The 12,845-nt window shown below is 41.6% G+C and overlaps 1 protein-coding gene across 1 annotated transcript; it reads left to right on the top strand.

Annotated features, from left to right (window-relative positions):
• The first annotated feature begins 397 nt into the window (after positions 1 to 397).
• Positions 398 to 9,860, top strand: PRICKLE1 (prickle planar cell polarity protein 1). Its single transcript, XM_082497096.1, has 7 exons — positions 398 to 622; positions 2,885 to 2,998; positions 3,835 to 3,972; positions 4,450 to 4,653; positions 4,988 to 5,174; positions 5,311 to 6,174; positions 7,588 to 9,860. Exons 1-7 carry the CDS (start codon positions 503 to 505, stop codon positions 8,442 to 8,444), a joined length of 2,484 nt encoding a protein of 827 aa, XP_082353222.1. The 5' UTR covers positions 398 to 502; the 3' UTR covers positions 8,445 to 9,860.
• Positions 9,861 to 12,845: the final 2,985 nt, after the last annotated feature.

Genomic DNA, 12,845 nt, shown 5'->3' with positions numbered 1-12,845 from the left:
CTTTACCCAACAATTTCTTTAGTTTTTGACAAGCGGTTGTCATGTCTTTTGTGTTACTGGATTGGTGGTAGTAATGACTTCAGGAAGAGCTCATGTCGTTCCTTTTGTTAATATCTGCTCAATGAGGCTTTCCTAGATATACCTATGTATAACCTGCCACGTGAAACATGCAGAAGTGTAAAAGGTGACAAGTGTTAATATTGAAATACATTGTGGTTGCCAAACGTGGTAGTGTGGGTCTAGTTTTCTTTTTCTTGAGTAGTTTTATTTTTATAACTCTTTTAAGTGCTTCTGAATTGCTTGTAGCAAGTTGTAATGATCCTTCAGTCATTTATTGTTCTGAGCAACACAAAGAGTACTAAACTGTTATAAGATGATTTACGCTGGTAATTAGTTGTTGCATGTTCAAATTTATGAGAGCTTTGTTAATCTCTTCCTCCAGATCAATTGCTTGATGAGCTGCAGCTGAAATATTTAACGCTTCACACCTACGCCATTGAAGATGGAGCCCAAAGCCAACAATCTCGTTTTTGGGTGTCAGCGAAGCTCAACATCTGACGACGACTCTGGCTGTGCCTTGGAAGAATATGCCTGGGTCCCCCCAGGCCTCAGACCAGAGCAGGTACCAACTGTGCTTCTGCATTTTTCAAATAAGCCTTGTAAGGACTGTCCAAGGGAGTGATATGTTGCCTCTACAAGTCCAACCAAATGCTTATAATGTATAAAATTTAAATTTGTCTAGAGCTCTTCACTTCTTACTTTGTTTCCTATTCCAATGAGGCTGTGTTTAGGGAGCTTAAAGTCCTCAACACCAGGAAGTCTTATGTTTGAAAAAAAAAAAAAGTTCCCAGTCTAGATTTTTCAATAAATATGTGCTGCAGAGGTATGTATTGTCAAGTCTAAAAGCAGTGTAGAAATTTGCTTTCTCTTTGAAATAAGTTATTAGGTTTGTGGCATACCTTGTGGTATTGTGCTACTTGGCCAGTACTTCACTGCACTTGTACAACTCTTGAAAGAATTAGGCATTTGACATCTAGAACATGTAGGTTACTACAGCGCGTATAAACAAAAATGTTCTGTCACTATGACAAGTAGTAATGTATTTTACGCTTGTTTAAATAGTTGTATGCCTGCCATTTCTTCATGCCAGGATTTCTCTTGTACAGTCTCTGGAGCTGACATTTGTGGGATGGTTGGGCTGGTCCTTCCCCTCTCCCCTTTCTTCTTTACCTTTTATAAGATGACCATAATGGTGAAATTATTGATGAGCAAGTTGCTACGGGAGATCAAAATGAACCTCTCATGGTATTCATTTACTTGATGATACTGCAACTGTGCTGAAGCTGTGTACTTGGCAACATCCAGAACTCAGACTTCAGGGTTAAATGGACAGAGTGGCTCTGTAGCATCTGCTAATGGAGGCAGAGCAACCTTCCTTCAGCTGGCAAACATAGTTATAAAGGTGCAGAAGATGTCTCCTTTTTGCTACGCAGAGATTTTCTTAATCATGAATAAAGTAAAAAGTCAGCAGGAATGGCAAATAATGGGCTATTTTTAGGGAAACACTTTTTATCACTTACTTAAGCATAAATAAGAATCCTGATGAATCAGACCTTAAGTCAAACAGCTAGCTAACATTCTGCCAGAACAATTAAATTCCCTAAAATATCCTCATAATCCAGCTAGCTCAAACTCACTGAAGATTTTTTTTTCCAAGGAGAATTACTTATTTTGAGAACAGTGCAATAAACTTGAGAAAAGGGCATAAAGTATCTTTAAAGCCTCACTTCTTACTGCATGTTGTTATCTTTTTGTGCAGCTTTTTGAAATACAGTCAGTAGTAAGTAGGTTTACAGTGGATTTCTGATGTTTAAATTTTGGTTAAAGGAAGACCAAGTCATGTTTCGTACAACCTTTCCCATATAATTTTGATTGCTTCCTGAGTCAAGTGACTGATTACTGCTTCTTTTTCATCTGTCTTGCACAGTAATAAGCTGTTGACCTGAACATTATTTAAATCTGGATGGCAAGTAATATTTTTGCCAATAGTCAGCTCTTATTTACAGCCCCAGGCCTCGTGACAAGCTGGAAACTGCATAGGAAAAACAATAAATCTGTACCTGTTCCACAAAAATATTTTTTTGCCATTGGGCTTTGTCACAGTGTTCATTACAGCTTTCCTGTCATAATTTTCTTCTGAAAAAAAAAAAAAAAGAGTGAAGATTGATAGGTGTGTACACCTAATATTGATTTCTGTATCAAAAACATGCAGCCTGTGAAAATTTCATAGCTAATTTGCATCCGATTGAAATGTGGCTGGATCCAGCCTTCTCCCAAGGGAAGGACGTTTCCACCTTCTTACCAAAGCCCACATGGAAGCAATGAAAGCTGATGCTTTGGGTGAACCTGATCAGCAGGAGACTACAAAACAGCTTTTGTCTCAACAATGTGTAAAATGCAGAGAGCAAATTAAATTTGTTTATATAGTGGCTGTTTTCTGGAGAGCTTCGTGCCTTGTGTGGTAAACTGCAGAGGGAAACTTGGAATTTCCACGGGGTTGTTGACCAGCCCTGAAGGGGGTGGGAATAATGAGAACATTAAATGTGCATAATTTATGATACCCCCCCCCTAATTGTCACTGCAAATTGCATTCCAGAAAAGCAATTCAGCAGCTGGGTGCTAGTTTTATCAGAGACAATTCAGGTTTGCTGAGCTGGTTCATCTGGGTCTCGTATTTTCAGCACAGACCCTGTCACCGGTCTAATGTAGCGTAACCTTCTTCCTTCGTAAATGAGACCTGAGATAAAACAGTAGCTGAAAGGGGGCTTGCAGCGCTCGGGTGACGCGTGTCCCTCGGTCTGAACTCTGCGTTCCTCCTGGTCAGGTCCAGCTGTATTTCGCCTGCTTGCCAGAGGAGAAGGTCCCTTACGTTAACAGCCCCGGAGAGAAACACCGAATTAAACAACTGCTCTATCAGCTGCCACCCCACGATAATGAGGTAAATACAGAATTTAGGATGCACCGTCAGGGCTTTAGGTCTCCCTGGCGGCTTTTAGGTGGAGAATTACCTACATGAGCATTTATGACAAGCCTAAACCGTGGCCTGCGGTGGCATCTGACCTATAAAGCAGCACGGTGTGTACACTGAGTCCATTGTTTAGCTGTCCGGTTGGCTTGTGTGCAGATAAGAGCTGTCTGGAAGGACACTGCCTTTGCTTGTCAGGGAGGCTGCTGTCGCTGCCATAAACTTAACACAAGTTGGTTTTATAGTGTTTGCAGCCACCCACCAATTACCAGGAACCTACAAATTCCTGGAATTGCGTTGCAGCGCACAAAAAGGATGCTTTGTGATAGTAAAAGGTTTGCATCTCAGATATGCAGTGTAATTTGGAGGAGAAGTGGAAATAACAAACAAGCCCTTTGTGAGGAAAGGGGGCGGGGGTGTCAGAACTTAAGATCTTGTGTATACTGCAATACTTAGTTGTGGGCACTTAACCATAAATCTAAAGGACAATGTTGTGGCTGATTTCGGTTCGTACCATTATTTTAGAATAGCAGCAGGTTTTGGTTTGGCTTTTAAAGTCTTATTTCTTATCTAGACAACTTCTTGGTTTAGTATGGTGGGATTTTTCCCTGTAGTGCAAAATCTCTCTCCGTACCGCTTTTGCGTTATGCCATATTAGCTAAATATTAAGATGGTAGTGGAGACAAGCCCAAAAAGGTTAATGATGATTGCCAGCATGCCTGATAAGTTTCTTGCATATATGCGCTTACTAACCTGCTACTTTAAAAGCACAGTATCTAAAACAAGTTCTCCTGTGTTTTCACTGGAAGGTGAGATACTGCCAGTCTTTAAGTGAAGAAGAAAAGAAGGAGCTGCAGATGTTCAGTTCTCAGCGCAAAAAGGAGGCACTCGGTCGAGGCACTATTAAACTACTCTCAAGAGCAGTGATGCATGCGGTTTGTGAACAGGTAATACTACTGGTGCCACAGGCCAAGTAGAGGGCTGAATAACGTAAAACTACAGTATCTCAATATTATCTTTATGTCTGAACACCCCAAAAAAGAAGTATTTTTGAAACTGACTGTAAATAGAAAGAAGGTATTGCTTGCTTAAGCAAAATACAGTCTTTGGTACTGGGAATGAACTGAATTTTTGATATATTTCCTACTAAAAAAAAATGTTGCTGACATATACTAAAGTAATGACAAGTGAAAAATGGGCGTATGCTTAAAGATGTTATTATGTATAAAATAAACTTCTCTTCACAAAAGGTTTGTTGATGCAGAGAGTTTGTCTAGACCAAGACTGAGAATATTTTTTCCCCCCTCTTGTCAGAATTTTGGAATAAAACCTGGATATTTGGTTTGTTGTTTTAACTTAGCTTAAATGCCTGAAGCTAGTAGTTTGGCATGGGAAGTGTGTTGACTTTCTGGGTTTGTTCCTAGTGTGGTACAAAAGTAAATGGCGGTGAAGTTGCAGTTTTTGCCTCAAGAGCTGGACCTGGAGTGTGTTGGCATCCCTCGTGTTTTGTGTGCTTCACGTGTAACGAGCTGCTCGTTGACCTTATCTACTTCTACCAAGATGGAAAAATCCACTGTGGCAGACACCACGCTGAACTTCTCAAACCTCGATGTTCAGCCTGTGATGAGGTAAATAATTCACATTTTACAGCCAATCTACACTCCTGTTGTTCAGTTAACAAATTGGATCGCTTGGGCAATTACTAACTTCAGATGCATTAGTTTTAGAAGTCAGGAATCTGCTGCATAGATGCGTTTGAAGGCTGAGGGGCGTTTCATTTCTTGTCAAATTGATGCTGCAAGTGCTATGGGACATTGTTGTTTCTATCTTTGTATTCAAAAGGCAGCTAAATAAAAATAAATTCAGCGTGTGAACTGCACAATTAGGATATTTTGCATGCTCTAACTCCCAAGGTGAGGTTTTGGCCACTTCACTAAAAGTTTACTTTTTATCTCTGAAAAGATCATTTTTGCCGATGAGTGTACAGAAGCTGAGGGTCGCCACTGGCACATGAAGCACTTCTGTTGCCTCGAGTGTGAAACAATCCTGGGTGGACAGAGATACATCATGAAGGATGGGCGACCGTTCTGCTGTAACTGCTTTGAATCTCTGTATGCAGAGTACTGCGAGACCTGTGGGGAACACATTGGTAAGTATGTTCTTTTTAAGCATCAAACCTACAAATGAAGGGAAAGCCAATTTATGATATTTCACATTCCAGAAGTGTGGATTCTCCAAGTAATTTTTTAGAGAAAACCAAAGCATTGCATTTTTTCCCCTTCCAGGTGTTGACCATGCTCAGATGACCTATGATGGACAGCACTGGCATGCCACAGAGACTTGCTTTTCTTGTGCTCAGTGCAAGACCTCTTTGCTTGGCTGCCCTTTCCTTCCAAAGCAAGGGCAGATTTACTGTTCAAAAACCTGCAGCTTGGGAGAGGATGTTCATGCCTCCGACTCTTCTGATTCTGCATTTCAGTCTGCTCGATCCAGAGATTCCAGGAGGAGCGTCCGCATGGGAAAAAGCAGCCGGTCAGCTGACCAGTGCCGCCAGTCTCTCCTCCTGTCCCCGGCCCTCAATTACAAATTTCCCGGCCTTTCAGGCAATGCCGATGATACTCTTTCTCGTAAGCTGGATGATTTAAGCCTTTCAAGGGAAGAGACAAGCTTTGTTAATGAAGACTTCTGGAAAGGAAGAGTAGAGCAAGAAATGCCTGAAGACCCTGAAGAATGGGCTGAACACGAAGACTACATGACTCAACTTCTTCTGAAGTTTGGTGATAAAAGCCTCTTCCAGCAGCCCACTGAAGTAGACATTAGATCAAGCGAACACTGGATTTCTGACAGCATGGTCAAGAGCAAGTTGGACTTGAAAAAAAATAATCCGAGCCTAGCAAGTAAGAAGTATCAATCAGACATGTACTGGGCCCAGTCGCAAGACGGCTTGGGTGACTCTGCCTACGGCAGCCACCCAGGCCCTGCCAGCAGCAGGAAAATCCAGGAGCTAGACATGGAGCATGGGGCGTCAGGATACAAACATGACCAAACACCATGGTATGGAGGTTCACTTGAATGTTTGTCTGACCTGAAACAGCAAGAACACAGTGTTCGAGACTCAATGGATTCTTTGGCTTTGTCTAACATAACAGGTAACGGGGGAAAAAATGACTGGGTTTGATGGAGAGGTCAGCCATGTGGGAGTAGTTTGAACTTTTCATATCTGTGATTTCTAAAAAGCTTTAGTACCAAGAGATGCATGTAAAGTAGGAAATAGCTTTTATCAAGCACATATTCTTCCACAAGATACATTTCTGCTACTTAAATTCTATCTAAATTCTTCTACTTTCATTTTGAATTCTCTTTCCTTTGCTCATAACAAAAAATCCATAATGTTAAACAGAGTAAGAATGGTCTTGAACTATGCATTTGTTACATACAAACCACCGCTTTAAGTAAATTAAGATTATTTTTTTTTCCATACCTTAAGTACAAGGAGTTGCATTATATACTAGGATAATATTAAAGATAATCTGCAAAACATTTTAGGTAATTTCCTGATTTGCTTGTAAAAATATGTAGAAAATCTTAAAGGATGGTAACCTTCATAGCCTTAGGAAATGAGGTTTATGAGATTACCTTTCTCCATTGACTAAAGAGAAACCGATAATCCACTTTTGTGAACCTCTGAACCTCCTTGTCAAACGTGATTGAAATTAGCCAAAGGGATAAAAGTTAGATATGCAAGTGTACGTGTGTGCGTGTGCATGTGTATGTGTAAACCTTCCTTTCCTATTTCCCTACTAAAACCCCAAACCTGAGAGTTGGGTATGAGAGACCCATTGTAAAAGTTGTCCCATCCTCTTCTCCATTCCTTTCCTTCTGTAACCTGAGTTACTGTAGCTACTCGTGTAGCTCAGGCCCAATTACATGCTGCATTGCCCAAGCAGTAACGAAAGAACTGCTGGGGTTCAGGGGGGTGTGGGAGGAGGAGGAACCAGAGGTGTTGCACCCGGGAAGGCCACAGGGCCGATGACGCTGCTGTTGTGGGAATGAAGGGTCGTCGGACACAAACCTGGAGTAAACCAGGCCAGCTTACTGCTGATGATTTTTGGAGGGTAAGAATCCTTCTTTGCGAGGCAGTGAAGACCGGCTTTCCTGTAGCAGCAGCTGGAATATTGAATTTAGCAATACGAGAAACATGAAATATTTTAACCTTTAAAAAGGGCAAGCACAGACTGTAGAATAACTTTAAGTAATTCTTTCTTCTTAGTGGCTAAGCTATATGCATGTTACAGCTATTTAAAAATTTTAAACTCATTGAACTTCTTCCACTCTTGATGTCCAAATGTAGCTAATTCTTTGGCAATCAGAGCTAATACCTAAATATTTTAAGTCAAAACAAAACTTACTCTTCTATGGAGCTACTCCTTTTGGTAATAGTTCCAAAAAAACACTAATAAGGTCTGCTTTACTGGAAGTAAATGTTTAATATTTTTTTGTAATACTTCTCTCTTTGATAGTCCTCTAATTTTCTTTTCCTCCTTTCTCCATGCCCACTGCAGGGGCTTCGATGGATGGAGAAGGCAAGCCACGGCCATCTCTCTACTCTTTGCAAACTTTTCAAGAACTGGAAGTAGAGGACTGTGAGAAAATGAGCAACATGGGAACTCTGAATTCTTCTATGCTCCACCGTAGCACAGAGTCCTTGAAGAGCCTGAGCTCAGAGTTGTGTCAGGAAAAGGTCTTGCCAGAGGAAAAGCCAGTGCATATGCCTGTACTGAGAAGATCTAAATCCCAGTCTCGACCACAGCAAGTGAAGTTTTCAGATGATGTTATTGATAATGGAAGTTATGAGAATGTTGAAATACGTCAGCCTCCAATGAGTGAAAGGACTCGTAGGCGTGTTTACCATTTTGAAGAGCGTGGAAATCGGCCTTCTCATCATCGCAGAAGAAGCAGGAAGTCTCGTTCAGATAATGCACTTAACTTGGCCACAGAAAGAAGATGCTCTCCAAGAGAGAGATTCCGTTATTACTCCCCTCAGGATCATGAAAAATTTATTCAAAACAGAAGCTCACGTGAGATTCGGGCATACATTCAAAATGCAGAGCTGTATGGACAATATGCCCATACTAGGTCTGATTATGCACTGCGGAATCAGGTGGTTGATAAATTTTTTGGATTGTATGGTGAGGAAGATGACTCCTGGTGTTCAACTTCGTCCTCATCATCCGATTCTGAAGAGGAAGGGTATTTTCTAGGACAGCCAATTCCACAGCCACGGTCACTGAGATATCCATACTATACAGATGACCTTTCTGGTCCAACTACTGCGTTATCTAGTTCTCAGTTTGGACAAAGGACAACCAAATCAAAGAAGAAGAGGGGACACAAAGGAAAAAATTGCATCATTTCTTAGTTTGTTTTAACAGTTGGGAAGACCAGTCAACTCTGTAGCTACAGTCTGAACCACATCTTTTTATATTAATAATTGTACTTAGGCAAGTTGCTATGGTCCTTAATGCTTTGCCAGTGTAAATGATAACCCTGCCAGAGTTTACATTGTACAAGTAATGTTCCGAAATGTCACCATGCCAAATGATGATCTGCTCAGATATTGCTAGGTTTACATACTATGTTTCAGCTGTCAAAATACTGTTACTGCAGTTCTTCATACAGACTTTTTGTACACATCTTATTTTATGCTCGCTATTCACCCATGTGGAATTATCTGAGGGAGGGGATTCAACAAAGATCAATAAATAAAATTGGCAGTCCTGTGCTGTAGCTATATCCACACAAGGTAATCTTTGACTTTTTCCTCCTGCTGCCAAAAAAAAGAAGGCTCTATACTGTGCCCTTTCTTCATTGATAAAGCTTGCTCCTCCTCCTTCAACTTTCCTTACAAAAACTGGATTTTTTTTTTTTTTTAATTTGGGAAAATGCTCCTTTTCCAAAGAGTCCACTGTTAAGGAGGCAAAAATCAGAATGTGGGAGCTGCAATGCTTGAGGCCTTGAGGTATCCTAAAGCCAACAGTAAATGGTTTATACGTTTAACTTTCATGTTTTTCCCTCCACAATTTTTAAGAATTCCATCCCTCCGTAAGGGTTTGGGGTTTTTTTTATGCCTGTTTAAAGGAAGATATTAGTTCAGCTGCTGGAAATGGAGTTAGCTGCCAAGGAGTGGTGGTGCTTTTTACACCGTGCCCCCCCTGCCCCAGCAGTGAGAGAGAGAGGTACAACTGCGGCGTCCTTTGCTCGGGCACGTCACCCCATTTAAGTCAATGAATCTACTTACGTAACAAATACTTTCACAAGGGCTTAAAGGATTAGGCTCCAGAATTGTGTCTTTTCAAATGCATTATCCAGGTTTTAAAATGTATTAGCTGCAATTCTAAATAAAAAAAAAAAAACAACACACATTGATATTTATAATGTAGTATTCCATAGGCTTAAATGTATTCATAATTTAACAGTGCAAATACTAATGTACATATTGTACAGTTAAAATTTTAAAAGCTGAATATTTTTATATCCCTGAATTTGAAGAAGTTTGTTACAATATCAAACTAGATTTGTTAGGGGTTTAACAGCAGCATTATGGATGAAATAAATATTGCTTGTATTTTAGTCAGGGGTTTAAAGTTGAAAAATATTGAAAAATGTTTAGTGCAAACCAGCTTAATTTTGTCTACTAGGTATTAAAAGCTCTGTATGCATGGTGGGGCTATGTAAATACTCTCTAAACTATGGCCCTCTTAATCTTGCAAGTGTTATTTATGGGTCAAGCAAAATGTAAACTATATAAATGTAAAAACCACACACGCCTGGAATATATCAGTACAACAAATACACAACTCCTGTGGATGTGGATTTATTTTATTATTATTGTTCCCTGCCTTTCTCAAAAATAGTTTCTGAAGTTCGCCTACATGAAGGAAAAGAGATGCTGGGTGGCTCTGGAAGGCAAGCTGGCAAAAAATTATAAAGGAGTAGGTAATCTCAAAAGGTGCCTTGAACTCATATGTGGAGCAGGAGCTGTTTTAAGTTATAACCTTCTTCCACTGTTTTAAATAAAGGGCAGAAATTTGTTAGTTGAATTAACAGTGGCATCCACCAATTAAGACAGTAAATGCTAAAGCCATTGATTTTGCTTCAGGTGGTCAGAAAGCCAGGAATTAATGAAATAACAGATGCTTCTTACCAAAAAAGCTTGGGCAAATGGAACTAAGCTTGCCCTTCTTGAGGATACAGCAGTTTGGAAATCAAAGCAGCTAGAAGTAGAGGAGGGAATGGACACGTGAGAATTGGCTCACACCAAAGAAAACGAAGCTATTACTAAGGCTAAATCAAACTAGCAGTTACTTGCTTGTATTTTTCAGGGTAAAATAAGCAAAAGATCCTTTACTCCCAGAGGTGGTATTCACCATGTAAGTCACTTTTCTAGTACAAACAAGTCCTGTGTACCTGAAAGCTGATCAAAGTAGTATCGTGCTACATCGCATGGGCCAATGGGCGGCTCGTGGGATGCTTCCAGCTGGCGGGCTGCCCCGGTGGCTTAGGCAGCATTTGCGTTCCTAGCAGCCAAATGCCTCTTGTGCTTTAAGTACATTACGAAAACCAGACTGCCAGGACTTACAGGACTCGAGGAGAGATGCTGACTTGTTAATGCGTTCCCCAGGATGCTCAAACAATGATTGGAACCTTCCCTTCCCAATACCGGGAACCAGGATCCTCAGAAACAAAATGTGCTGCTGCTGCTGCTTTGTCCTTTCTGCAGCGAGTAACTGTCTCATGGCGAAATGTCTCCACCAGTACTTCTTCTCATCTTACGCCATTTCCTGAGATACAGCATATGTACTCTCCCAAAGTGCAATGTCTTTATGGAGTATTAGAGGATAAAAGTTCTCCATAGATTGTTAGTTGCTTCTTAATACTTTCTTCTTTAAAAAAAAAAAAACCCAACTATTCAACACAGATCTCTAAAGTGTGTCACAAACTATCTTCAGAGTTATCTTCCATGTTACCTCCCTCAAAAACTCAAAAAAATAAATGAGCTGAAAGCTGTCTCTCTTCCCCATGCCCTTACACAAAACCCACGGATAACTTAGGGCTACAGGTGCCATCGCTGGGGCACTGCCAACTCCCTGCTCCTGCCGAGGGCTCTGCGCACTTCAGAATGAGTGATGTGAATAATGACACTTCCCCCCTCCCACTGTTTATATTGCTATTTTTCAGCTGGAAGCTTTGGCGACGGAGAGAGGCCCTTGCCTTGTCCTCAGGTTGACTCAGAAATAAATGGAGAGGCACATTTGTCTGCGCAAGGGGGGTACTAACCCTCCTGTATGCAGTTCTTCCAGCCCCAGGCAGGAGCTCCGACCTGTTTTCCCTCAAGACCAGATGGGGCCAAGGAAGGTGCCATGCCCGGGGGTGGCAGTGGGAGCAGTGTCCCAGTGCCGCTGCCGGCCAGCGGCTGAGCAGCTCCTTCAGAGCTGGTTTAGCTACCGCTGCTCTGAGGCACATATATCGCCCTTACCTATGCCGGGATGAAGGACGACAAGTAATTAAGAGCGTTCGTTAGAACGCTTTGTTTTGCTGAGGAACGGACTGCTAAGAGACATTCATGTCAGGGGAAGCGTAACAGGTACTTGTAAGCAGGCTTAACAAAAGAGGAGCTGACTTCTATTTTTATCCACTTTAAAAATCACACACAAAGTTTAAAGACAGCTATACAACTTCGTTTAGTTTTTTCAGCTTGACATAAATGATTTCTACTTCATTATTTTTGACCACTTATTACAAGAAGTGTTTCTAATTGATTCTTCCACCTTAACTACGAAGACACTGGTATGGGATATAGTGTCTGCGACCTGCACAAGACTCGGATGCAGTCACCAAAGCTGTAAATTCCTTCTGTTTTGTGTTATTAGAAGTAGTACCATTATTCCAAGTGGAGCTTAAACCCTGGTAGGCACCTAAGCATCACCCAGCTGCTCACTCGCTAACCCCCAGTGGGATGGGGGAGAGAATTGGAAGGGTAAAAGAAAGAAAATTCATGGGTTGAGATTCATAGAAACATAGAATCATAGACTAAGACAGTTTAATAAGTTAAAAAAAAAAAAAGCCCAAAACCAAAACCACAACCAAAAAACCCCAACCAACCATCCAAAAAAAACCCCCAAACAAAAACCCCTGAAGCAATACAAGAAAACTCAGCTGCTCAACACCAGCCAACCAATACCAAGCCAGACCCTGAACAACAGCAGCCCTGGCAAACCTCCCCCCACCACCTCCCCGATTTTATTGCTGAGCACAACGTGATATGGTCTGGAATATCCCTTTGATCAGTTGGGGGCAGCTGTGTCCCCTCCAAAACCCAAACCTCTCTCCCTCTCGCTGGTGGGGTGGTGTGAGAAGCACTGCTCAGCAAGAACGAAAACATCCCTGTGTCACCATCACAAATCCAAAGCACGGCACCACCGTACCAGCTGCTATGGAGAGAATCAACTCTAGCCCAGCCAAACCCAGTACAACCTTCACGACAGTGAGATGTATCAGGGCTACGCGTTAGCCTCATCCTCATCAAAAGAGGAAGCCTTGCACAGACAACAGGGTCACAAAGAACAGGTCCTTCTCTGATACGCGGCATTAGCTCCTTTCATATCCACACTGGTTTTATTGCTGATTTTCACCCTAACCGCTTGCGTTGGCGCCGCTCAAAGCTGCCAACTCTCCCAGTGAGGTTACAGATCCGTCCAGAACCATTCCAGCCTTGGCAGATAGCACTGAATGCCCACGAGCCTTTCCTTCCTCTTCCCTT

Source organism: Vanellus vanellus (genome assembly GCF_965231255.1).
Source record: "Vanellus vanellus genome assembly, chromosome: 1".
Taxonomy (NCBI): Eukaryota; Metazoa; Chordata; class Aves; order Charadriiformes; family Charadriidae; genus Vanellus; species Vanellus vanellus.
Note: the sequence above shows the minus strand (reverse complement) of the source record. Positions and strands in the feature narration are given on the sequence as shown.